We start from the raw sequence: 24419 nt of genomic DNA, 5'->3' as shown, positions 1-24419 counted from the left end.
CTCCTCCCTCCGCTGGTAACTGGTCACAGGGGATGCGAGTTTCAGGCCAAGTATGTGAGGAAGTGTGTTTCTCTGTCCCCACCGCAGGTGCGACGAGAGGCTGGACCTACAGTGGAGTCTGGAGGGCCACCAGCTGGGCGTGGTGTCCGTGGACATCAGCCACAGCCTGCCCATCGCGGCGTCCAGCTCCCTGGACGCTCACATCCGTCTGTGGGACCTGGAGAACGGCAAACAGATCAAGTCTATAGATGCAGGCCCTGGTAAGTGTCACTTCTGGGGGCGATGACAGGCTCACAATGGCTCTTCAGAGCCTGCAGGGAGGGGCTGTCACAGCTCAGAGTGTTTGGGATTTGCGAGTGGTAACGTGAGTGAACTGCAGGTACGTGACACCTTCAGCGGGTCCGGGCAACACTCTAATCACACACCAACATCAGCAACTAAACCTGAGCCGTTGTACTGAGAGAGGTAAATACAGGCTCTAAATAGCCTTACATCGGGCCAGCTCATGTTTTCCTGCCGAATGAATTTTGGTACTAAAGTCACTAGAAAACGGGCAGCTCTCAGAGCCTTTGGGTTTCAGAATTGCCGGTTTGGGATGTGGCCCTGTGTTTGGCTGGTCCGAGGTTCTCTTTGCCACGTTCTGAGTTGATACGTCCACTGCCCCGCAGAAGTACAGGATGTGAGACACCATGTCCTCATAGATCTGTAGCGTGGCACTTTCTACTAGTTGTGGTTAAAATGCCTGATTTACAATGTATGAAAGATAAGAAACGTCTAAGGAAACACTCACTGAGTTTCTTAGTTCCGTGAGGCAGCGGAGTCGACCAGTCCCGATAAATATCTGGAGTCATGGGGATCAGTGGTTTCCGTGGCACGAGCCACATGGCATTGCAGGCTTCCTGTGGCCCTGCGTTTACTTGTAAATGACTGCAGAGCCCTCGCGAGCGGAGCCTGTGCTGCCAGGATGAGTGGTGACCGCCAGAGAGTGTTGGGCAGCCTGGCACGGGCCGGCACATTCCTTTGTAGGTCAGTCGGTAACGGAAGAGCTGCCCTTAACATCGTGTCCTGGATCGCAGCCCTGGGGGTTCGCATCTCTCCACTTCTGCTCAGGAGTCACTCGGGCTGTCGTTATGTCGGTCAGAAGGGTGGCCCACAGTGTGTGAGGATCCTGAGTGCCTCCCTCAGAAGCAATGCCCCGTGTCTGATTCTCACTGCTGTGTCCTTACCCCGCTGATATCGTTCATGGACCACTCGGTCCCCAAACCAGCCTGGAGTGTTAACACTCTGCTCCGTAGTGATGGCAGCAAGCAGGGCTGCTGACAAGTAAAGAGCAGGTGAAACTGCTGTGAAAGCTACGTCTAATGATGGAGCGAAACGGATACCTACGTTTGGCTTGTCTTGGAACTATGCATGGAGGATGTGAGCCACCGCAGAAGAAAGAAAGGAAGAGACAATCTCAGGCCCTGGAGGAGACCCTGAGCCTGGCGGGAGGAGCCTGCGTGGCAGCTGGGCCAGGCGCGTGCTCTCCCGCCAAGTCATGATGCAGAAGAAAGGGGGTTCTCGGGGCCTTAGCGCCGCGTGGGACAGGGTGGCCAACAGCAAAGAACAGCTGCTCTCTCAGCCACGAGCTGGAACTTGGGCTTTAAAATCAATGTGTGTGATGTAAGCATTAAAATCGAAGACCTTACATGCAAGGCTTAATGGAGGAATAAAAACTCCATTTCGAGCATAAGGACACTTGATAGGAGAAGTTCTGTCCTGTAAAACAGTAGGGGAACGTAAAAATAACTTAGAGCTGTCATTGTATTAAACTTCAAGGGATAAAAGTCAGGTTTCCTACCAACCATGATTCCTGTAAACAGCTCATTATAACAGGCATGAGAAAGCATAATCCTGTTAGAATAAATGCCGTTGTCATTTAGGAATAAAGGTGGGTGTTCAGAAGCAGCTGTTTGAGCGATTGGTTGTAAAAGCCTTTTCAGATCTTTTCGGTTTAGTGAGCACTTTTGAAGTGAATTACCTTTTTAAAAGAAACATTTCATAAGGAAAAGGATAGAGCTAGATGATTTATTATTACTTTGAATGTGTGTGTTAAAATTTGCAAGAGATTTTTACTTTAAAACTCACCTTGGAGCAGGAGCCCCTTTGTGCCAGGAGACCACATTCTCTGCTCTCCCGAGGGCTGAGAATGCATGGCCTCCGAGCCCTGCCCCGGGAGTGAGGAGAGGGCCTTGGGGCGGAGCCTTTCTCTCCTTTCCCTTCCACCTGAGCAGGTGCAGGAGGGCCCGGACTGAGGGCCTGTCCCGTGTGAGAGTGGGCACGGACGGGCAGTGGGCAGCTAGGTTATCCCTGGGCCTCACGCTCCCAAAGCTCTCTGGGATTGCCTCTGAACAGCTGCCATGTAGCCCAGAAAAGAAATGCTAAGATGCCGGCAGTGGTCCATCACTCCAGTTCAGTTGTAGAACACTCTGTACCCCAAAAGTCCCCTCATGCCCGTTTATAGTCCATCCGTGCTCCCACCCTCAGCCTCAGGCAGCCGCTGACCTACTTTTGTCTCTGCGTTTGCCTTTCTGAGCTTTCTGTGAATGGAATGGTGTTGCCTCGCACACGTTCGCTGTTTGCTGAGCATGCCGCATTTGGCTCCTCCGTGTCACAGCCCGGGCCCGGGCGCGGCTCCTTCAGGGCTGGGCAGTACTCCCGTGAGCACTGCCGTGTTTTGTCCGTCCAGTCACCAGTTGATGGACTCTGCGTGCTTCCCGTTTGGGGCTCTGGCGAGTAAAGCTGCCTGAACATTTGTGGACAGATCTTTGCATGGACCTGTTTCCATTTCTCTTGGGTAGATACCTGGGAGTAGAATTGCCAGGTGTTACAGTAAGTTTGTTTTCGTTTAAGAAACTGTCAAACTGTTTTGCAAAGTGGCTATAACATTTTATGTTCCCACCAGTGTTTGTTTTGTTTTGTTTTGTTTTAAACTTTTACTTGTTTTCAGTGTATTCTTCCAGGACCCATCAGCTCCAAGTCAAGTAGTTGTTTCAGTTTAGTTGTGGAGGGCGCAGCTCACAGTGGCCCAAGCGGGGATCGAACCGGCAACCTTGTTGTTAAGAGCACCGTGCTCTAACCAACTGAGCTAATCAGCCAGCCCCCCACCAGTGTTTCAGTGGCACAAGCCACTGAAAGTGTTTTAAATTAAGGTCACATCGTTTCTCATTGTATTTTTCTCCCTTTTTTTTTCTGTTCAGTGGATGCCTGGACTTTGGCCTTTTCTCCCGATTCCCAGTATCTGGCCACAGGAACTCACGTGGGGAAAGTGAACATTTTTGGTGTGGAAAGCGGGAAAAAGGAATATTCTCTGGACACGCGAGGAAAATTCATTCTTAGTATTGCATATGTAAGGAAACATTGCTCTTCTCTCTCTGCCTCTCCGTCCCCTCTCCCAGCCTGTTGTAGTCCTTGGTGCACGTTCTGTCCGGGCCTTGTCAGGCAGCGGCTGTGGCGCCGGGGGGTTGCCAGCCAGCCAGGGCGACCTGCAGCCCACAGAGCCTGGCTTGTGTTTGCTGGAGCCGGCCGAACGGGGCCCACGCCTTCTCCACCTGTTCTCTGCACAGAGTCCTGATGGGAAGTATCTGGCCAGCGGAGCCATAGATGGAATCATCAATATTTTTGATATTGCGACTGGGAAGCTTCTGCACACACTGGAAGGTAGGGCTCCCCGCTCTGTCGGGTGTGCAAGCAGGTCACACAGGCGGAGTTACTTTCATTCAAGTGCTGCTGCGTGGCCAGTGAGCCTCAGGTTTGCAGGTTACCGGTCTCGGTGTCCTGAAGAGCCTCCGGGGGCACTTTCCTCACTGTGGCTGTGATCTGGACCTAGGAGTTCTCTTCCCATGGGAAGTGCTAGTGCCCTGGCTGGACGAGTGCCTCGTCTCCGTCGTGGGTGGTCCTGGCAAGCTCTGTGATCAGAAAGCTGCTCCTTGGTGGTGGGTGGGAAGCCGAGGGGGGTGGACGGGGCTGCAGTGTGTTCTCACGCTCTCACGAGAACACACAACCTCCTCGGCGTCCCCTCTACCTGCGCAGAGGGTTGGTAGCCGCCGTGTCTGGCTTGATTGGCCTTACAGGCAGAAGCAGCGTGCGTCTGCGTGCTGCCCAAGTCTCAGCAGAGGAATATTTTCTAAGTGGTGTGTGTTGAGGTCCAACTGGTGAGGGAAGGGAACCAAGGAAAAGTAGCTCCAGGAGGAGGGGCCTGCGTTATGTGGGTGTTTCTAGAACATCAGGACCCTGTGAGTGAAGCGCGTGGGCAGTGCGACTCAGCATCACTAAAAGGGACGTAGTCAGTGGGGAGCCAGGTGAGCGCACGGAGACAGCTCTTCTCCAGATTCACAAGGGCCTTTGTGCATTCCAGGCCACGCTATGCCCATTCGCTCCCTGACCTTTTCCCCGGATTCGCAGCTCCTCGTCACCGCTTCAGATGACGGCTACATCAAGATCTATGACGTGTAAGTTGCCGCTGAGGCTCAGCACCTGTGCCCGTTCTGTTAAAGGCGGCTCGGGGCCGCCAGGGACTCGTCTCCCGGTCCCGCCTCCGTCGTTGAGCACTGTCGTGCCGGGAGACGCACGGGGCCTGCCTGCTAGGGTCACGTCCGTGCTGCTCCTTCTCAGGCATCCTGTCTCGGGCCCCTGGCTCTGGCTGCCTTTGGGTGGTAAGTAGTGTGGAGAGGACATGAGCTCCTGCCCTGGTCGCTGCGTGTCGGGACAAGGAGCCCTTTTGTTGGTTGGGGCGCAGGTGTTGTTGCGAGGCAGTCATTCTCTTCACTGCGGTTCCCCTTGGTCATAGCCTGTGTCCCCATCTTCCCCAGTAAGGTGTTAGATGTATGTCCTCGATGCTTTGACTCAGCGCTGCGATCAGCTGCCCCTGCTCCCCAGCTTCCGAGCGTGGCCTTCTAGTCCATCAGGTGCAGGTGGCACAGCTGTGACCATTGTGTTCATGTCCTTTTGTGGGCCTGTGAGTTTTTCGGGAGTGTGAACTCAGGAGTCAGGACACTGCTCCTTCTAGCCGGCTTCTGGCGGGTTTTGGAGGACAGAGGGTTGTCCGGTTGGTGTGGCATTAGAACTGGAGTGAGAGCTGGACGAGGGTGTCCAGGCCCAGATGGGTGGCGCCTCTCAGGCCGTGCTTGTCGGGACGGAGCCGGCGGAACAGCGGCAGTTCCATCCATCCTCCCACCGGCCCGCCACCTGGCACGTGGGTGAGCGTCCCCACAGTGCAGACGTGGGGTGCAGGCCCAGTTGGAGATGCCCAGGGAAGATCCTGGACTCACCGCCTCCTCGTGGCCCCACTGCTTCCCACGGAGGCTGCCGCCTACCTGCTGGGGTCTGTTTGCAGAGGGGACACTGCCGAGCACAGTCACGTCTCGGGTGCTCTCCTGCCAGAGGCGATTTGACTTTCAGAAAGTGCAAATAGACTTGTGCTCTTCTTGTTAGGTTAAAAACGCCTCCGAGGGCGGCTCCTGTCTGAGCCTCTAAGCTCTCTGCTTGTCTTGGACCTTATTCTTGGCTTTTCGTTAATGCCGCTGTGTGATTTTGTTTCTGCGGTGGGCAATACTCCCTCGTCGAAAGGGGATTTTTGATACACTAACACTGTCACCGTAAGCGCAGCGGATGTGGTCCAATTAAAGGGCAGAGTTAATAACATGCCTTCCACTTCTGTGACTTATCCCAAAAGTTGACATCCATTTTGTTTGACACTTTCCCCTTCCAGGCAACACGCCAACCTGGCTGGCACGCTGAGTGGCCACGCATCCTGGGTGCTGAACGTGGCATTTTGTCCTGACGACACTCACTTTGTTTCCAGGTACTTACGACTCTTAGCATTGTCTAAAATGTGTGCAGTGCCTTAAAATGTGGACATGCTGTCACCCTTTTTTATTCAGGTAGCCGTTGTTTTCTGCAGTGTTTGTTAAGTTGTGTAGTTAGTTGTCTTTAGCTGGAATAAAGGTGGTTTCTTTTGAACAGTTCAGCTCTTAGTTTTCCTTATAAACCTAGGCTTCCACGTACAGTTACTGAAGGTGTGTTGGACTCCTGGTGAGAAGACTTACTGTGACGGCCAGGCAGGTCACAGTTTGAGGGACATGGCTGCTCTGTGAGGAGGACACCACCCAGTGAGCCAGCACCCTGGCCACCTCCCACGTGCACACAGACAGAGTGTAGCTGAGGGAAGGAGTGGGATTTTTAGTCCGTCCAAATTCAGAGCAGTCTGAAAAACTGTTTTCTGGTACACATGTTCTCTTTTTTACTAGTTCGTCTGACAAAAGTGTAAAAGTCTGGGATGTTGGAACGAGGACGTGTGTTCACACCTTCTTTGATCACCAGGACCAGGTATGGTGTCACTAACACTTCAGCTCTTGCTCTGTGTGCTGCCAGCGCTGTCTGACCATGGGCCACACGTTCCTACTGCTCGGATGCAGGCGTCGGTGCAGTGGGTTCCTGCGCTGTCTGCGGTGCGGAGGCCAGAACCCCTGGGGCAGCCGCTCCTGAATGCCACGCCGGTGCCTGGGGCGCTTTTCTGGCTGCAGCCTGGCCACCCTGGCTTAGGCAGACCTTCCTCCTGAGGCGCTTCCGTTGCTTAAACAGTCATCCCTTGTCACCTTGTCACCTTGGGAGCTGGCCAGGGAAATTATGTGATTTTTTTTTTTTTTTTTTAATCCTTGAAGACAGACATTCTTACAGCTTGTTTAGCTTTTGTGATCTTGGTAACGTTTGTTTGGGTCTTTAGGTTAGGAAAGGAGACTGTTGTCACAGGAGACCACCTTTGCCAACGTGACTGCACAGAGCCCCTGGGCGTCGGGAGGAAATGCAGGGGTCATTCAGTAGTCGGGGAGGGACAGCTCCTGCTGAAGCCGGTGCCACTGTGTCGGCCACTTGGAGTAGCAGCAAGGGTCTCGGGGACAAGTCACCATCAAAATGAGTACCCATGGCAGTCAGTGCAGAATTGGCTTTTACTGTATTTTAAGTGTTTTTATTTTTTTCCCCACTTCTTCCACCTCCACCCCCTCCCCACTCCGGTTCAAGCCGTTGTTTCTGTCTAGTTGTGTAGGACACAGCTCCCTGGCCCATGCTGGTATTAGGAGCCTTGTGCTCCCCCGGCTGAGGCAGTCGGTCGCCATTCATCGGTTGGCCGCTCATGGCAGCTCTCGCCGGCTGCCGGCCACTCACACTGGCTGCCGGCCACTCATGGCAGCACACGATAGCCAGCGGCAGCTCATGGCAGCCCACACCGACCTCTGGCTGCTCACCGCAGCCCATCTCCAAGGAGAGCTGTTGTTCACAGTCTTAGCTGTAGAGGGTGCAGCTCACTGGCCCATGGGGGACTCGAACCGGCGACCTCGGTGTTAGGAGCACGGGCTCCAACTACCTGAGCCAACGGGCTGGCCCTAAGTGTTTTTGTCCCACAGATTTCCCTTCAGAAAGCCGTTAAGGTTAACTGACATAATCATTCATGATTTTTACACTTCATCTCAAAGCATTGCCAGCAAAGCTGAGAGGATTTAATCTTGACGTTCTACTCCTTTGGAAGTCCTGGCTGGCTGTGTTGTCTCGTGTGTGGCGGTCAGTGCGCGGTGCTGTCTCAGGAAGGGATTTGGGTGGACATGAGGCCATCACCTGGCCCAGTCACAATGCTGAGGTCAGGGCGGTCAGGGTGACAGGCTGACCTCATGAAACGCCAGCCACATTAGTCTGTCTGGGGAGGTGTGAGTCTGCTCACTCAACTCACAGCCGATCAAGCCAGTGACCCACGATGCCAAGTCGTCTGGCTCCTGGGGCCAGGCCGGCTGCACAGCCCGTGGGGGTGGGCACAGGACTGAGGTGGGGAGCGCCTCGCGTGTGCAGGCACCCCTGTAGGACCGACCTCGGGTGCTGGGGGGCTTTTCTTCCTGGAGACACGACCACCCACGCCGGTCCCTGTGGGCTCCCTCTTCATGGCATTAGGTCAGCCCCTGGATTCTGAGTCCTTGACGGTGTGTGGGGATCTCAAGTTGTGTTTAGAAATGAAGTTTTGTGGGGCATTTGGGAGGTGAGGGGAGTGATAATTGAGCAATAACGGAAGATGCCTGGTTAAAGAAAGGCCTCGTCACTGGTTCAGCAAGCATGAGGACACCCTCATCCACCGCGGTGGTTTTCTAGTCAGTGTAATGAGACTAGAGTAAGAATGTTTGTGCATAAGGAAGAAAGGCGTTAGTAGAACATTTTTTTTCTCTTTATAGGTGTGGGGAGTAAAATACAATGGAAATGGCTCAAAAATTGTGTCTGTCGGAGATGACCAGGAAATTCATATCTATGATTGTCCGGTTTAGACATCAGCCTCCCAGGCTAATGCTGCAGACAGAATGTATAGGCTGAATGTGACATTCCTTACTTTTCTAGTTTGTTTAAGAGAAATACAGCATTTATTGTAGCAAAAAGTTACATTTTGTAGATACAGTATAAATCTTTTCATGTTTTATTGGAAATGCTGTTCGCACTTTAACATAAAGTGTTCTTAACGCAAACACCAATTCTTGACCACACTTCTTTCCCATCTGCCCCGTTACGGGCACAGCAGTGAGAGGAAGTGGCGTCATTATGTGCGGTGTGGTCTGCCACCTATTGGACTTTCCAGCTCAGAAATACAGGCTCATCCTGGGATTCTGGGGCTGTCATGTGGAGCTGTGACACCGGAGGTCCGAGTGGGGTCCTAGAGGACACAGCATTTGACTGGCAGCAGCCTCCTGCCGCCCCTCCCGTCTGGGCAGCCTTCAGTGCCACACTCTGACCCTGTTGATTGTAGAGAAGCCGGCTGCTGGCGGACATAGTTCCTTGCCCGTGTGTGGGCTCGAGCCCGCTCTGGTCGACTGCAGCCCTGCCTGTCACCCCAGAGCGCCCGCTCCTCAACCGGGTCTGCATGTGGATGGGAAAGATGTAGCACGCTGAGCGCCTTCTTCCTGGTCACAGCTTCAGGGGCCTGCAGGTCAGGTGTGTGCCCTACTCACCCGCCTGTCCCCACACTGCCCTTGCCACTCCTTCTGCTGGAATGTGCCCCCTCCGACCTCAGGTCTCCTCCCTGCTGCCTGCCACCCTCCCGTCACTCGTTCTTCACAGCAGTCACCACTGCCTGCGGGGTTCATCTGTCCCCCAAGTGGGAACTTCCTCCCACTCACGGAGCTTCCACTCGGGGGATAAATGCACCCCGCATTTATCCCACAATTAAAACAACCGGTGCGAGGCAAGCTGGCACCCAGCACTGTTCACCTGAGCTCCAGAAAATGAAAACCCAAAGGCATTTGTGTAATACCAGCTCAACTTTAATTTTGAAGTGACAAGTGTACATACAGGTGGAATAAATTGAAAGCAACACCTTCCCCATTCCATCTCCATGACGAGGAGCTGGACAGCATTTTGCCCCGTCATCCACTAGCAGTTGTCCAGCAACAGTGTATTAGAAGCCACAGCACAGCAGCAGAACGCCCTGCGCTTGTGGTCCAGTTATAAACTGATGTGTACATAGCCTTCGCTGGAAGGACAGGTTTCATGTGTGTCCTGAGCAGTGGTCACAGCGGCACAGGGGGGCTCTTCTCGGCCTATGGTGAGCAAACTATGCTCCCCCCGCCTGTTGTGAGTCTCATGTGCCCTTTCACCTCCTAGGGGACGTCCCTGGTCTGAGTGGCCCTCGCAGGGGCTGTATAACCAAGTGGCCTTGCTTTAACCCTGCAGCTTAGAAGGTAGTTTTTCTTCATGCCTGTTGTGGGAAGGAAAGGAGCGGTGATGGCGGGAGGTTGGGGCAGCCCTAAGTTTAAGTAGTGGCCCACCTGCCAGGAGTAAGGTAGCGGCCAGCATCCCTCCGTCACTTCCACCCAGGCTGCAGCCCACAGTGGGGCTGGGTCAGTGCCGTCCTCAGTGGAACGTCACCATGACCAGGAAGCTCTTGTGTGTGGCTGTGTGCTGAGGGGACCTTTGCAAGGGAGCTGGGTCTGGGAGGTGGAAAATAGGCATCCTTTGCCTCTCGAGTCATCCAGGAGGCGGGCTGTGCTGCGGGGACAAGCTACCAGCGTTCTGCCATGGCTTCTGTTGCCACTGAGGCTGCTGGGAACACAGAAGGTGTAGTTTTCTTTACAAGTAAGCACTTTGGTGGGAAAGCACTGTGAAAGTTGTCAACAGCAAATCATTAAAACCACAAAGAACGAGGTGCAGGGGACACAGGCAAAGAGTTCTATCAGCGTTTCATTTAACACACGGGTCGGTCCTCACCACGAGGCGTGGAAGGTCCCGGAAGCTTCCATGAGAGGTGATCAGACACACTCGCTCCATTGCAGCCACTCGGACACAGAACAGTAAGAACCACATTGGCCCGGCAGCCCGGCAGCGCCGGCAGGCACTGGAGCCGAGTCCAGTCCACAGATGTGCTTTTATTCTGGAGGATAACGAGACTGTAGACTCCGAAATGCCCCAATGGCAGCCCTGAGACCGTGCCCTCAGTGTCTCTAGCGTAGACGGAGGTGGGGAGAAGGCCAGGCCCACGGATGGGCCAGCACTCCCATGCGGCGGCTGGAGGTTTGCCGGGGGCTGGTGTGCTTGACGGGTGGGACTGAGTTATGGCAAAGCCACTAAAGCGCAAAGCATCAGCGCGGTCACCCGCCCCTCCCCAGTATCTGGAGAATGTAAATACAGATTCCATATGCAGACTAGAGGTGATTTACACTTAAGACATTTAAATATAAATTAAACTATAACTTAAGTTACAACCAAAAGAAAAACCAAAAAGACGCTCAGCAATTAAAGGTGCTGACCACACACAGGACACCCAGACAGGCCATTAAAGCGATGCCACTTTCATTGTGCCAACGTTACATCCCTCGTGTGCCCGACCGGCCGGGCCGCCTGCCTCAGGCCGTCTGGCACTGCACCCCCGCCCGGGGCCCGTCGTCATCCTCCTCGTAGGCCTCCCTGTGCTGGCGCCAGCTCTGATCGCTGGGGCTGAACTCCGTCAGCTCTGCCTGCTCCATGTCGTCGGTGACCCTCACTTCTTGCCGAGGAGGGAGTAGCGCCTCCAGCTGAGGAAGCTTGTCTTGAGGAAGCCAGTGTTTTTCCGGAAAGACGACCTGTAGGGCGAAGTGGGAGAGAGCAGTTGTTTTCTCCCTCCCCAGTGCGGGCACGAGTCAGTCCCAGGAGGACGGAGCCCATGCACCTACCAAGAACTGGATGACCAGAACCCCTCTCTCCAGGGGTGCTTTGTAGATGGGCATTCCTTCGTTACGCACGCATTTCAGGTCCCCATGCTTGATCACCTCGCCTGCCACAGAAAAGGTGTCATTACGAAACGGAAGATGGAGGGCGACCTGAAGGGGTCTGTCCCACCCCCTCCCCTAATCCTCAGGTGCCCACTGTGGCCAGTGAGGGGACCAGAGCAGCATTTCTCATAGCCAGCGAGGGGGTCGAGGGTCCCTGGTGGCTTGGCCCCACACCCGTCCAGACATTATTTGATGTGGACGATTGATCTTAAGTGCTGTTCTGAGGGCTTCCAGTCCAGGTCCTAGCCTGGGCCTCCGCCCTTTTCCCATGTGCCTGCCGTCCCTTCCGCCCCTTGTAGGCAGGCGCCCTGCTGGCCACATGGACTCACCCTCCTGGGCGCTGGGAGCCTGGCACGTGTACACGAGCCAGCAGGCTGAGTGCCTGCCCCTGTGGGTCACTCAGGCGGCTGCCCGCAGCCCGTGGCAGTTCTCTGCACGCCTCCCGGGAGGGGCTGGCCGCCAAGCTCTTTTTTCAGGAAAACGCTATTCTTAAAGCTCCCTTGCACGTCACCATAACAGAATCAGCACAGATGGCCACTTGATAGGAAAACACCACCTACTATTGGCTGTGTTTTCTCATCATTCAAAAATTAATTTGTTTAGAATTTAAGTTGGCAGTTTCCAGTTAGAATTTCAGACTCTTCCCCCGACTCTGGATTTTTTCCCTAGGAGAATGAAAACTTATTTTTCAAGTCATCAGTGATGACCTTAAACTTAGAGAAGACCGATTCGTCAGCCTTACATGTGGAAGCAGGCGGAGGGCCAGCCTTATGCCAAACACCGGCTACTCCAGCGGAGTGCACATTTGAAACTACCTGATTTGGACGTAATGACAAGGATTCGGTCGTCCAGGGTTTTTATCGTCTTTTTGAAGCCACACAGGGCTTCAGAAAGCTGGATTTTCATTTTCATGATGATGTCGTGGCCTCGTCTCTGGAAGACGCTGTGGTCCTTCTGGTCCAGCACGATGATGACGTCACCAGGCTCCAGCTCAGGCTCCTGGTCGCCTTCTCCATGGAACACGATCTTCTGTCCGTCTTTCATGCCTGCGGACCACCACCCATCCGTCTCATTAGCCATTTGTCCTAATGCCGCATTGCTACAAAGCCATCCAGAGGGCCCCGGGCACGGGGGCGTGGCCGCCGGGGGCGCCCGTGTGCAGCCTCACCTTTCTCTACGTGCACCTCCACAGTCTTCTTCTCGCGGATCACCTTGGCGCCACTGCACTCTTCGCAGCGGTCCCTGGGGTGGATGCGCTCGCCCTGGCCCTGGCACTCAATGCACACGGTCTGGATCTGCTGCACCATGCCTGGTCCGATGTGCTGCACGTGCAGCTGCGTCCCGCGCCCTTTGCACACCGGGCACTTCTCCACGGACCCCTTCTTCCCACCAACGCCTGCGGGGGAAGCAGTGGCTGCTGGGGTTTCGGTTCTGACATTACAGTGACAAGCAATGGGGCAGAGTCTGCATGACTCTAGCCAAGCAGACGACAGCCAGCTGTCACATGGGATCCCAAACGTCTGCTTTGGCTGTGCCAAGCCAAATTACCACAGTGTCATCACTGTTTTCTTCCACTCCAGGGTGGAAAACAGCCATGCCCACAGGTGGCCGAGGGCACAAGAGCACAGCCCCATCCTTGGGTGGCGCCCAGCTCAGCCAGCTCACTGTGGAACACGGTGGAGCTGACTCTCAAAAGATTACGTTAATTACATTTACAGCTAAGTCAAGGGTCAGTCAGTATGACCAACTGTCTGGCTTTGTGAATACAGTTTTATTGGAACACAGGCACGACCATTATTTGTTGTCTGTGGCTCCATTTGCACTGAGCTGAATAGTTGTGACAGAGACCACATGGCCTACAAGCCTAAACGTTCACTGTCTGACTTCCAGGTTGGCTGAACTGTCTTGATTTCTAAGTCTTTAAAATAACTGCCAACATATTAAATAAGTGTGCAGTCCAAATAAAAAACGTACAATAAAAAATGAAACAAGCTTGGCCCTCAGGTCACCTATGTGCAATCTCTGACCCGCACACTGGAAAAGATAAATTATTTTTCTCTGAATCACAAAACTCAGAATTGTTTCCAGATCAAAGAGATCAGAACTTTGAGATGCATTCAAAAGTTGATTTTTACCTTCACATTTCTCACAAATTACGTTTTTCTGGAGGACCAATTTCTTTGTGACTCCATTATATAAATCTTCAAGAGTTACGGATAACTGATGTACAACATTCTTGCCTTAGGGGAAGAATGGGGAGAAAAAAACATTAATAATACTGCATTCGATCTGCCCAGATGACACACTCTGCAGAGACTCAAAGCTGTGCCTGTGTCATTCGTTCCCTTCCCTGTGGGGACAGTGCTGCTGTCATTACACCTGGCCCATCCCTCTGGTTCTCTGCCAATGATGAGAACTAATACCCTTTCTAGCGATGAGCTAGTTACTCAATCATTTATAGATGTCAACACGAAGACTATCCATCTTCATTTCCAAAGGACAAATCTGACAGACCACTAAGCAAACCTAAAGCGGTGATACCCCTTTCCTCTCAGATGAGTGCCTGGCAGCCATTCTCTGGACCGTTCATTGAAACGCTTCCTCAAGCAGAATGCACTGTACTTGGGAACCCTTTATCTGCCTAAATCTTATCTGTGCATTTGGGACAGTAGGCCTTTCGTCTTTGGGGGGAGTCTGTGCTCGACGCTATGCCAGCCTATCAGGACCCGCGGCTTCAGGACGCTCACTGCTGCCCATAGGCAGAGATACCCAAGGTCTAATCACATCTACGTTGTCAACTATACGAGCAGGCACATACCTAGACGACAGGGTAAGGATTCTTCCCTAATAAACACTGGTTTTCAGCATACTGTTCACAGAATCGACAGCCGAGCTGTCTGAAGCTCAGAGTCCATTACAATGTGAGAACAATACAGCAGTATTCATCCAGGGGCCTCATGCTGACCCGCACTGCCTTTCTTAAACCCCGACGCAGAGCTGCTGCCTCTGATTTTATCCAGGACTGTAATAAGCTGTGTTAGCTATCTGGTTTTGAGGTCCAAACAGTTTCTCAACAGCAAACTGAACAGGAAAAGGGGGCTATTAGAGACCACTAGTGACAGTCAGAGGTGACAGCTCACAGCCTGGCAGGAGGTAAGAGGTAGAAAAATTAGGAAGAGCAAACCCAGAACAGCAGCCTGGGGCCATTCAGCTTGGGGTGAAGCCCCTCATTCACTTCCTGGGGAGACGCTGTTAATCTTAATGCATTCTGAAAAGAGGCAGGTGTGTTCTTTTCCAAAGATGTCAAACATAGAAGGGTAAATTGTGTCACCCAGAAAATCTGAGCAGGTGAGAAAAGGAGGCCATTCTGCACACAGCAGTACCAGCCGGAGACAGAGGTCCAGGGACCAGGGCCGGAGGCACGGGAAGGAGGGCATGCGGGAGGGGACAGTACCTCCTAGGTCCCTTAGGACACTCGGCTGACCCCAACAACAGAGAAAGGGTGAGGCAAGCATGACCTTCCTCCTCCCTCCTCACCACTCCCTCTGCTCCTTTCTGTGTGGTGTTTGCAGGGTGACAGGTAATTGCCAAGTGCATTAACGTCCCAGGCAGCCTGGACACTAGGCCGGTAGCTGACGCCAGTGATCACAAACACTGACAACTGGACCCTAGGAGCCATAACAGCCCTGGCAGCTGTGCCACCTGCTGGGGGTCCTGGGAAGCGCTCACCTCTCCTCTCTCTCGCCATCCGCCCTCCTCCACCAAAGAACATGTCAAAGATGTCCATGGGGGACGAGAAGCCGGGGCCACCCGAGCCGCCCTCCTTGATGGCCTGCTCACCGCCCTGGTCATAAATGTCCCTCTTCTTTGGATCTGAAAGCACTTCATATGCCTGCGATATGAGCTTAAACTTGAAAAGAAAAAGAGAGCGATTAAAAAGAAGCTTTGAGTTGTGCCATGAAGCAAATAATGACAGAATGTTAGAGGCAGGTAAAGCCCGTGGGGCAGTGCGTTTACGACGGTGAACGGGGACGCAAACGCACGTGCTCAAATCAGAACGCCCTGAAATACCCCAAATCCATCCCTTCTCCCCATTACCATCACGCCTACCCTGGCAGTGACCTCCTCAGAGGCCTCCTGTCTTCTGTCCTCACACCCCAGCTTTTAGCCTGGTCATCGTGCCAGACCCTCCAAGGTGGCCCGTTCCACTCGAGTAAAAGCCCAACCCGAAGCTGTCTGCCTCCATCTCCTGCACTTGAGCCACCGCCAGCCAGCCTCCTGCTGAGGTCGCACCCACTGCAGTGTCAGCTCTGGCGCTGCCCACCACTGTCTGCTCCAACCTACAACGGTGTCTGGCCCCTGGAAGACGCTTGGTAGTATCTGTTAGGTGAATGGCTCAATCCTGGGAATTTGGAACTGAACAGATGAAGTAGGGTCTTGACCCTCCAGAGGTGAGTCTGTGAGGCCCACAGCTTAGTCTGTGAGACAGATGTCCGTCCACATAAACACCTGTAACGCGGCTGGCTCCATAAAACACGGGAAAAGAAGTGCTATGAAAATGGAAACCGACAGAGATACTAGGTTTTCTCTGGCATCACAGATCCTTGATGGAGATCTAATAAGTTACTAATAAGTAATAAATGATAGCTAATAATAGCTAACAAATAACTGGGTAATTTTAAAAATTAAGTCTTAAAGAGGCATCAGAATCATGGTAATTCTCACAGCATTACTGCAAAGAAGCAGGTATCATTCACTTTCGCCGCAGGAAAATCGAGGTGTCGGGATTAGGTGCCTGGTATGGAAGACGAGAAAGCAACTAGGCCAGCTGCCCCCAGAGAGTTCCTGGGCCTGTGTGTAGGTCAGGGACTAGGCAGACATGCTTCATGACAAGGTCCACCAGAAACAATCACCAGATATTCTGAATACTTGAAAGACACTTGGACTTAAACTGAAAGTTACAATGAAATCAGCCAAGAGACCAAACTCATCTCAAAAGCTGGGTAGGGTGATAGCCAAGAATACACCCCTATCATTGCCTCTGAAAGGGACAAGCTTACTGACCCGCTGCCTGCGTATCTCACTGAAAACAGCCACAGATGAGATAAGTACCGACTCCAGAAAGAGCACCTGATGACAAACACAGGCTGCCCAGTGCTTAGCAACACAGGACAACAACGTACAAAACAATGACCAACACACACTGAAAGCCGTCTCAGTTGTCCCAGAGCAAGGGGGAAAGGACTGGCTTAATATGTTTTTGAAGAGACAAATAATACAGTGACAAGCTTAGGAAAAAAATAAAAAGTTCCACCTGCCACAGATAAAGTGGGAAAGAACTACACACAGACTTTCACAAAAAAGAAAAGGTCTACAAAGTGTGCCTGGCACACAGTAAGACCAGATAGGAGGTACCTGGTGAATGAATGAATGAATGAATCCTCTTTTAGGAATTTGACAGCAGTTTCTATCATCCCTTGATTTCCAGTCCAGTTTCCACTGATCTCCCAATCGCTCTTCACTGCAACAATTTGCCTCTAACTGTGCCTTTATAGGCTCGCTGCTCCTCCCACGGAATTCTTTATCGTGTACTTCTTCTCCTGACACCGCCTTTCATTCAGCTAGTGAACACACTGTAGCACCTGCACTGCACAGCTAGACACAGGCCCATAAGTGGGTATGGCAAGGGGAAGTGCAGGTATCAAACAGGTAACACCCTTTAATTTCGTTCTCAGCTAAAACTTCCAGGAGGCTGCCTCCGAGCCACCTACAGAAATGTAGTACAGGTCAAAGCCAATTTTAAACAGCTCGGGACACCAAAAGCAGACTGCCCTCAACTGTCTGCACACAGCCAGGAGCTGACTCTTGGAAAGTGCTAGGAGACGACCTGAAAGCAGGGTCGGAAGGCTTTCCCCCGTGGCCTTTCGCCAGCCTTCTGAAACGTGACTTCTAAAGTCTGGATGCAGTCTCCTTGAAGGAGATTCCCAAATAGGCTACAGTGAATTTAGGAAGCACACCTATGACTCACCGACAGAACACACAAAGCCAGTGACTTTAAAAGCTACAGTAAGCCACATGAATAAAGATGAGCAAGAATGCCAGTGAGGAACAGACCAACTGGAAAGCATTTTAAACCTGTGACAGCCACAGTCAGTACATGTGGCTAAATATAAACCTTCCATCACCGTTGCCGCCCAGCCGCTTGAAGCTGCTAAGGCAGACAGGTATTTGGATCCTTGTGGCGTCCCCCCATCCGAATGTAAGTGGGTGACCTGTGACTTCAAAGGTGGCGGGGTAGCAGCTGCTCTACAAAAGCCCCGCCTTGCCCAAACCAAGCTTTGTGAGAAAATGGCAAGAAATGGGAGGAGTTGTGGGAAGGCCCACGAGCTTTCACAAGGGGCAGTGCCCAGTCCTTCCAGTTATGGAACTGAACTACTCAGGTGGGTGTTGAGCCGCCTTGGGGGTCAAACGCTGGCTGTGAACAGGGCGGAAAGATTCACCGAGGTCTCTCACGCAGAGCATTTTTCAGTATCACTGGTAGTTAGGATGAGCGGTGGGTCATTTGTCACAGAAAGCCGCGTCCCCCGGCAGCCCCGCCTCCTGCGACCCTCGCCAGTCCCGCCCCCTGCGACCCCCGCCAGCCCCGCCCCCGCGCCCCCGGCAGCCCCGCCTCCTGCGACCCTCGCCAGTCCCGCCCCCTGCGACCCCCGCCAGCCCCGCCCCCGCGCCTCCCGCCAGCCCCTCCCCCGCGACCCTCGCCAGCCCTGCCTCCTGCGACCCCTGCCAGCCCCGCCTCCGCGCCTCCCGCCAGCCCTGCCCCTGCGACCCTCGCCAGCCCTGCCCCTGCGACCCCTGCCAGCCCCTGCCCCCGCGACCCCTGCCAGCCCCTCCCCGCGACCCCCGCCAGCCCCGCCCCCTGCGACCCCCGCCAGCCCCTCCCCGCGACCCCCGCCAGCCCCGCCCCTGCGACCCCCTGCCCCCGCCAGCCCCTCCCCGCGACCCCGCCAGCCCCGCCCCCGCGCCCCCAGCCCCCCGCCCAGCGGCGGCGGACGGCCGCACCTTCTCGCCCTCGTCAGGGTTCTTGTCCGGGTGGTACTTGAGCGCCAGCTTCCGGTAGGCCTTCTTAATCTCCTCGGGGGGCGCACTGGGCTTCACCCCCAGGATATCATAGTACTGCGTCTCCTTCACCATCTTGCCCTGCGGCGCCGGCGGGCGACGCCGCTCAGGAGACCGCTCAGCGCTCCGCCGCCCGCCGCGCGCCGGGGCCGGTCACCTCACGTCCCGTCTCCGTCCCGTCAGGCCCGGGCCTGGGCGCGTCACGGTCACGTCACGCCGCGGGCGCGTCCCGGTGGCGTCACGTCACAATGGCGTCACGGCCCTGGCCCCTCAGTCCTGGTCCCCTGAGTCGCGGTCCCGTCCGTCCCGCCGGCTCGCCCGGCCCGCACTCAGGCGCCAGCGCCTCCACGGCGGTTTTTATTCGGCGCGGGCGGCCGCTTCCGCGGGGACGTGACGCCACAAAGGTCCAGAACCTTCGCGGGGGCTCGGGAACCGTCTCGGCCGCCGCCTCCCCGGCGCTCCCTCCCGGGCCGCCGCGGGCCTTGCGAGGTCGGTGGGGGCGCGGGCCCGGCGGGGGCGGCGGCTGTGCGGTCACGGGCGCCGGTGGGGACGCGCCCCGCCCGCCGCTCCCGGGCTCCTCGCTGCCCCCTCCGGGAGGACAGGGCTCGGCCCGCCCTGGGGACCCGGGGACGGGCCTCCACACCTGCCATGTCCTTACCATGGAATTACGGGAGCTGTTTATTTTCTTACTCTGCTTCGCTATGTGTTTCCATCTGTTTTTGCACGGACGTATATACACACACGTGTGTGATTAGAAAAAAGTCGTTAAAAATAAGCGGACTTGGATTCTCTGCCACTGTCAGGGTTGGGGACCCCCTAGTCCCCACAAAGCCCCCCTGGATTAGTAAAACCGAGGCCCTAGTCGTCTCTGAGCTGCACTGCCTCCACCTCTGCGATTTCTCCAGTTGTCCCTTGGTGGCAGCATCCTGCCCTGTTCCCCAGGACCCCTCCTTTGTGTCCGCAGCCGGGGCCCAGAGCTGAGCACCGTGCACAAGGCGGGACCGCCTGGCACCTGCTGTCAGCACCCCCACAGGCACTGGGAGGGCCACACGCAGAGTGGAGACAGGCCCCCCAGGACACTGGCCTGCTCCTCCCTCCCCAAGCCCCAGCCTCCCCAGGGTCCTGGGCAGGAGGAGGCCCTCACCAGCCGTGCCTGCACCGCCTGTAAAGGATGGCTCTGCTCTTCTTTCTTTGTTTAGTTTGGGTCAGAATGACGTGGGCTTTGGCCTGGTCCCAGCGGGAGACCCACCTGCCTTAGGGACCTCACTGGGCACAGGGACAGCAGCCACACCTACCAGCAGCTGGGCACTTCTCACATCGTTTTCAGCGTTGCCCAGTAGAGTGGGCACAGTCATCCGCATTTTCCCAGTGAGGAAACTGAGGCTCAGAGAGGTGAAGTAGCCCACCCAGGTTCTCATGCTACTAAGTCGAGGATTGTTCCCAAAGTGGCACCCAGACTCTGCTCCCAGAGCCCACACGTTCTTTCCAGCCGTCAGGCAGCTGGGCCACTGGCAGTGGAGCCACTCGACGAGACAGGATGCATCTCCAGTTCCAGCGAAGTTCTGGATTCTTCCTTTTTTTATGTAAGGAGTCAGGTTAGCCACAATTCAGTCATTTTTCTGAGTTTCTGCAGAAATCATGTAATCCACATACACACCCTCCCAACTTTTCGGTGAGGAAACTGATACCCAAGCAGTGTCTCACCCCTCGCCCAGGGTCACACGGCGTCTTAGTCCAGGCAGGTAACGGCTAGAACCTGGGCCTTTTAACGCCCAGCTGATGTCCCTCACATCACATGGCCGCCAAAAGACCCCAATCACTGTAATATGCTCATTAATACTTTTTAAAAGAAGCTTCTCACTGCAATATAATGTACACGTACAAAGTACACCAATAACCACAAAGGGAACACTCCTCTTTACCCGCTGTCCAGGATCAGACTGCTGCCAGCCCCTGTGCCGTCTCCCAGCCACTCCGCCGTCTCCCAGCCACTCCGCACCCCTCCAGAACGCCTATTCTGACTTCTAAAATAGATTAGTTGTGCGTCTGTGAACATTATCTTAATGGAGTCATGTAATTGGTATTCTTTTGCGTCTGGCTTCTTTTGTTCAGCGTTAAGCTGGTGTGAATCATCAATGTTGCTGGATTTAACAATAGTTCATTCATGCTCATCGTTGAGTGCTCCATTGTGTGACTGTATCACAGTTTGGCATCCCTTGTCCTGTTGATGGGCATTTGGGTTGTTTCCAGGGGCTGTTGTAGTGCTGCCGTGAGTGTGTCTTTTGGCAGCTGTATGTTCACTTTCCTGTTGGATGTACTTGTGGGAGTGTAGTTACTGTGTGGGTTGGAGGTGACTTTCCCCTCTTGTCTTCCCCTAGCCCGCTGCCTCCACCACAGAGACACCTACTTGGTGCTTTGAGAAATCCCCTGGCGCCCCCCTTGTGCCCAGGAGACCTTCAGAGCAAGGGCAGTGGGTGCAGTGGGCCTGCTGGCTCGGGCTCATCTGCTAAGAAGCGCTGTCCTCAGAGCCGTTCAGATAAAGGCCCTGCGGCTGCCAGTTGGGAACTGGTTCTGTTCAGGCTTCTGGTTAGAGATAATCGGCTCATCTTGCGCCAGTTTGCAGCCCCGTGTGGAGTGGCATGCCCTCCGATGACACTGCAGCTCCACCCAGGGCAGAGGCTGCGTCTCTGTCTCCCCGTGGCCAGCGCATGGAAGGTGCTCGCTAAACGTGGGGCTGACTGCAGCTTTCTAAAATGCCGGTGACAGGAGGCTGCTGGCAGCCACAGCAGCCCACGCTACTGTAACAAAATGCCACGAACTTAGTGGTGTACACAGCGCACACGTATTCCTTTCCAGTTCTGGGTCTGACGGGGCTCAAATCAAGGTATTGGCAAGGCTCGTTCCTCTGGAGGCTCTGGAAGGATCCATTTCTTTGCCTTTTCCAGCTTCTAAGCCGAGACTGCATTCCTTGACTCACAGCCTCTTCCTTCATCGTCAAAGCCAGCAGCTTTGTCTCGGACTTTGCGTCCATCGTCACATCTTCTCTCACTCAGGCCCTCCTGCCTCCCTCTTCCAAGGACACTTGTGGTTACACTGAGCCCACCTGGATGACCCAGGATAATCTTTGCATCTCAAAGCCCTTAAGTGAATCACACCTGCGAAGTCCACCCTGACATGGAAGTGCATACATTGGCAGGTTTGGGGTCTGAGGAGACGGCCGTCGTCGGGGCCATGATGCTGCCGGGCAGTCAGGGCCTGAGACGTACGAAGTTGCACGTCCTTGCACTCAGGCCTCGTCTGCTGGCCCGCGTGCCCCTTCTTGGTCGCTCTACAGGTCTGGCACTTTTCTGCCCCCCCACCTTTGTTTCTAGAAGTCTTATCCCCCCAAACTCAGTGTCTTCAGCCCGGTCCCTCCTTCCCTGAAAAGTCACCTTCAGCAGGAAGCCACCTGTGACCTCCTGAGGAGAGAGGCTTCCTCGCCTGAGTGGCACTCATGGGATGGCCCTGGCAGGGTCACCGCTCCGGCCCGAAGCCTGGCTCTGTCATGTGCTGCCTGGGTGACATTTGGCAAGTTAACCTCTGTGTGTCTTCGTCCTCATCTACAAAATCATCATCGTAGCAGTAGTGACAGTAGTAACAGTAGTGGTGGTTTTATAAGGTCATATGCGGATTAAATGAGACAATGTGCACGAATTGCTTTAGCGCAGCGCCTGGTACACACAGCAAATGCTTGATTTACGAATGGTCTCATTTTGTCATGATGTCTGGGCCCCCCGTCCCCAGCTGGGCTGTAACTCCTGAGAAGGAGACCAATGTGCCCCCCGACGTCCACCGGGCACGGTCACAGGTGCTTGTTGATCTGCATGGGAGGGGTGCTGACAGGGCCACATTTACACACTCATCGGCCTGAGTGTGATCAGACCTCGGGTCCAGCAGGACTTGGCTCCTGTGGCCCCAGGCTGAGCAGAAGTGGCACTTTAGCTGACAGTCGCAGGGAGGAAGTCTCCATGGAATGTAGCAGAGAAAGATGGAGAATGCAGGGGTATCTGGGAGGGCTTCCTAGAGGAGGTGCATGTGGGAACCTGCAGTGGAGGGAGGCAGCAGATGTCCGGCCTCTCAGCCTGGACCCTCCACACCGCTCTGCCCCTTTCCATCAGCCACCCAGGCTGCAGTGTAATGTTCTCTACAGACTGTGACAAAGTCCTAAGAGAAGTCGGTCACAGATGCTGCGAAGGTCCCTGGGGATGAGATGGCTCTTGTGTGACTCGCATCCTCAGAAAGGATCAATCAGGGCTGACCCCATTCGTCCCCAATCAGCCAGGGTGGGGCTCACTCTGCCTTCTTGGGGGTGGGAGTGGGGGTCAAAATCTGTCCGAATTTGGCCTCAGGGAGACCCCCATAAAGAGTGGGGCTCCTGAAGTCCTATCAGGCAAGAGTGGTCTTTTGGGGTGATGAGAAAAGAAAAAAACTGGGTCTTTAGACTCTTGGGCAACATTAGAGAAAAGAAGGCCGATTCATTGATTCATTCAGCGGTGACCGCCAGCACTGGGAGTGCCACTGGCGCCGTGAGAGCCAGCAGGGAGAGCCTTTCCCCTCTGAGCGCCTGGCGCAGCTTGGCAGCCCTGGGCTTAGAGACCGAGGCCTGGTCGGATGTCAGACCACCTGGGTTCCAGCCCATGTGGAAGGGCTAGCTGGGGGCCTCTGCATGTCCAGCCCCCTCAGAGTGTCCCCCTGTACGAGGCACAGCGATGTGGATGCCTGGCATGGCTCTGGACACACGTGGCAGCAAGGTGTCCTGCCTGCCTGCCCTTGTCTTCAGAGGCCAGGCTCCCAGCACCTGCGGCCCAGGGAGCAGAGCCTCGCTCCTCAGTGTGGGCCTCTCTGGGCACTTGTTTCTCCCCAACCAGTGCCCTCTGGACCTCGGGGAGCCGGTGCTGGGAGAGGACAGGCTCAGCTGGAACTTGACAGGCCCCAGCCTGGCTCGGCCGGAGGTGCTCCTTCCCCCACTGCCTGGCCCTCCAGGTTTGTCACTAAGTAGGACATGGGGTTTGAGCAGGAGCGGTTGTGCCATGCTTGGATGTGCCTCTTCCGTGGGAGCAGCGCGGACTTGCCCCGGCCTGCCTTGGCCCTGGCTCCTCCTGGGCCACCCGCCAGGACTCCGAGGCCTTGGCTGCTTGTCCACCCTCCCCTGGGGGCGTCACAGATGCAACTGGCCCCGTCAGGTAAGCTTGTGGAGCTCCCTTGGCCCCCCACCCAGCTGAGGCCCCTGAGACAGGTGTCCAAGTCAATGTCGTCACTTCACAGGTGAGGAAACCAAGGTTTTGGAACATGACCCACACCCAGGGTCATGCTGGCTGGAAGCACGTTATGCTGACCAAGTCCGGTGCCCTGTCCCCAGGTGTAACCCAGTCCCCAGCTGAGGGGCAGCCAGCCTGAGGGGGTGCAGCCTGGGCAGCAACAGCCCCTCAGCCCCCAGGCTCTCAGTGAGAGCCCTGGAGAGTCGTCCAAACGTCCATTCTTACGTGACCTGCCTCAGTCCCAATTTAGAGCTTTCTCGGCGTCATTAATAAAAATAACAAACACTAGCTCTTAGTAACTGTCCACACTGCTCTACGTGCTTTCTGTGTAGTTAACTCACTGCAAACCTGTGAGGTATGAATTACTGTAACTCCATTTTACAGATGAGAAAGTTGAAGCACAGAGAGGTTAAGTAATGTATCCGGAATCATACACCTTGTAAGCAGCTTTCTATCCCAGGTTTCCCTAAAAGAACAGAGCCCACAGCAAAGCTTATGCCCTAAGGCTTTGTTGGGAGTGGATCCTAGAGCACACAAGTGAGGGGGGAAAGAAAATGATGGGAAGGGGGGGAGTGAGGGGAGGGGAAAAAGTGAGTCAGAAAGAGGAGAAAAGCAAATAGAAGGTAGTGAGAGCATTTCCCAGCTGCCCACTGTTTCACAAGAAAACAGCTTTTGGCTGCGTCACACAGGACAT

The 24419-nt window shown here is 54.7% G+C and overlaps 2 protein-coding genes across 7 annotated transcripts in view; one reads left to right on the top strand and one right to left on the bottom strand.

The window, feature by feature from the left end:
• SKIC8 (SKI8 subunit of superkiller complex) overlaps positions 1–24419 on the top strand; it is a 32334-nt gene that overhangs the window by 5626 nt on the left and 2289 nt on the right. For 2 of the 6 annotated variants that reach the window (XM_019751206.2, XM_074317456.1), the window contains exons 5-11: positions 88–260; positions 3240–3388; positions 3606–3699; positions 4397–4490; positions 5750–5842; positions 6288–6366; positions 8253–8543. In XM_019751206.2, coding sequence (XP_019606765.1) covers positions 88–260; positions 3240–3388; positions 3606–3699; positions 4397–4490; positions 5750–5842; positions 6288–6366; positions 8253–8342 — 772 coding nt within the window. In that variant the 3' untranslated portion in view covers positions 8343–8543. Of the gene's footprint in view, positions 1–87; positions 261–3239; positions 3389–3605; positions 3700–4396; positions 4491–5749; positions 5843–6287; positions 6367–8252; positions 8544–8587; positions 9387–24419 lie in introns of those variants that run through there. The other 4 variants (XM_019751205.2, XM_019751204.2, XM_074317457.1 and 1 more) reach the window with 3 other exon arrangements.
• Positions 9308–18961, bottom strand: DNAJA4 (DnaJ heat shock protein family (Hsp40) member A4). Its single transcript, XM_019751202.2, has 7 exons — positions 18372–18961; positions 15042–15222; positions 13448–13552; positions 12481–12708; positions 12128–12358; positions 11214–11314; positions 9308–11123 (listed from the first exon to the last, which is right to left on the bottom strand). Exons 1-7 carry the CDS (start codon positions 18501–18503, stop codon positions 10908–10910), a joined length of 1194 nt encoding a protein of 397 aa, XP_019606761.1. The 5' UTR covers positions 18504–18961; the 3' UTR covers positions 9308–10907.

This window comes from Rhinolophus sinicus, linkage group LG13 (assembly GCF_036562045.2).
Source record: "Rhinolophus sinicus isolate RSC01 linkage group LG13, ASM3656204v1, whole genome shotgun sequence".
NCBI classification, from domain to species: domain Eukaryota; kingdom Metazoa; phylum Chordata; class Mammalia; order Chiroptera; family Rhinolophidae; genus Rhinolophus; species Rhinolophus sinicus.
The sequence above is the reverse complement of the archived record's forward strand: the minus strand, read 5'-3'. Positions and strand labels throughout refer to the sequence as shown.

Coding starts and splice junctions, on each gene's coding strand:
- DNAJA4 (XM_019751202.2), bottom strand. CDS start 18,503: ATGGTGAAGGAGACGCAGTACTATGATATCCTGGGGGTGAAGCCCAGT. Junction 13,553..15,041: donor GATGGCGAGAGAGAGGAGAG/GTGAGCGCTTCC, acceptor TCTTCCCCTAAG/GCAAGAATGTTGTACATCAG. Junction 12,359..12,480: donor GGAGGTGCACGTAGAGAAAG/GTGAGGCTGCAC, acceptor GGTGGTCCGCAG/GCATGAAAGACGGACAGAAG.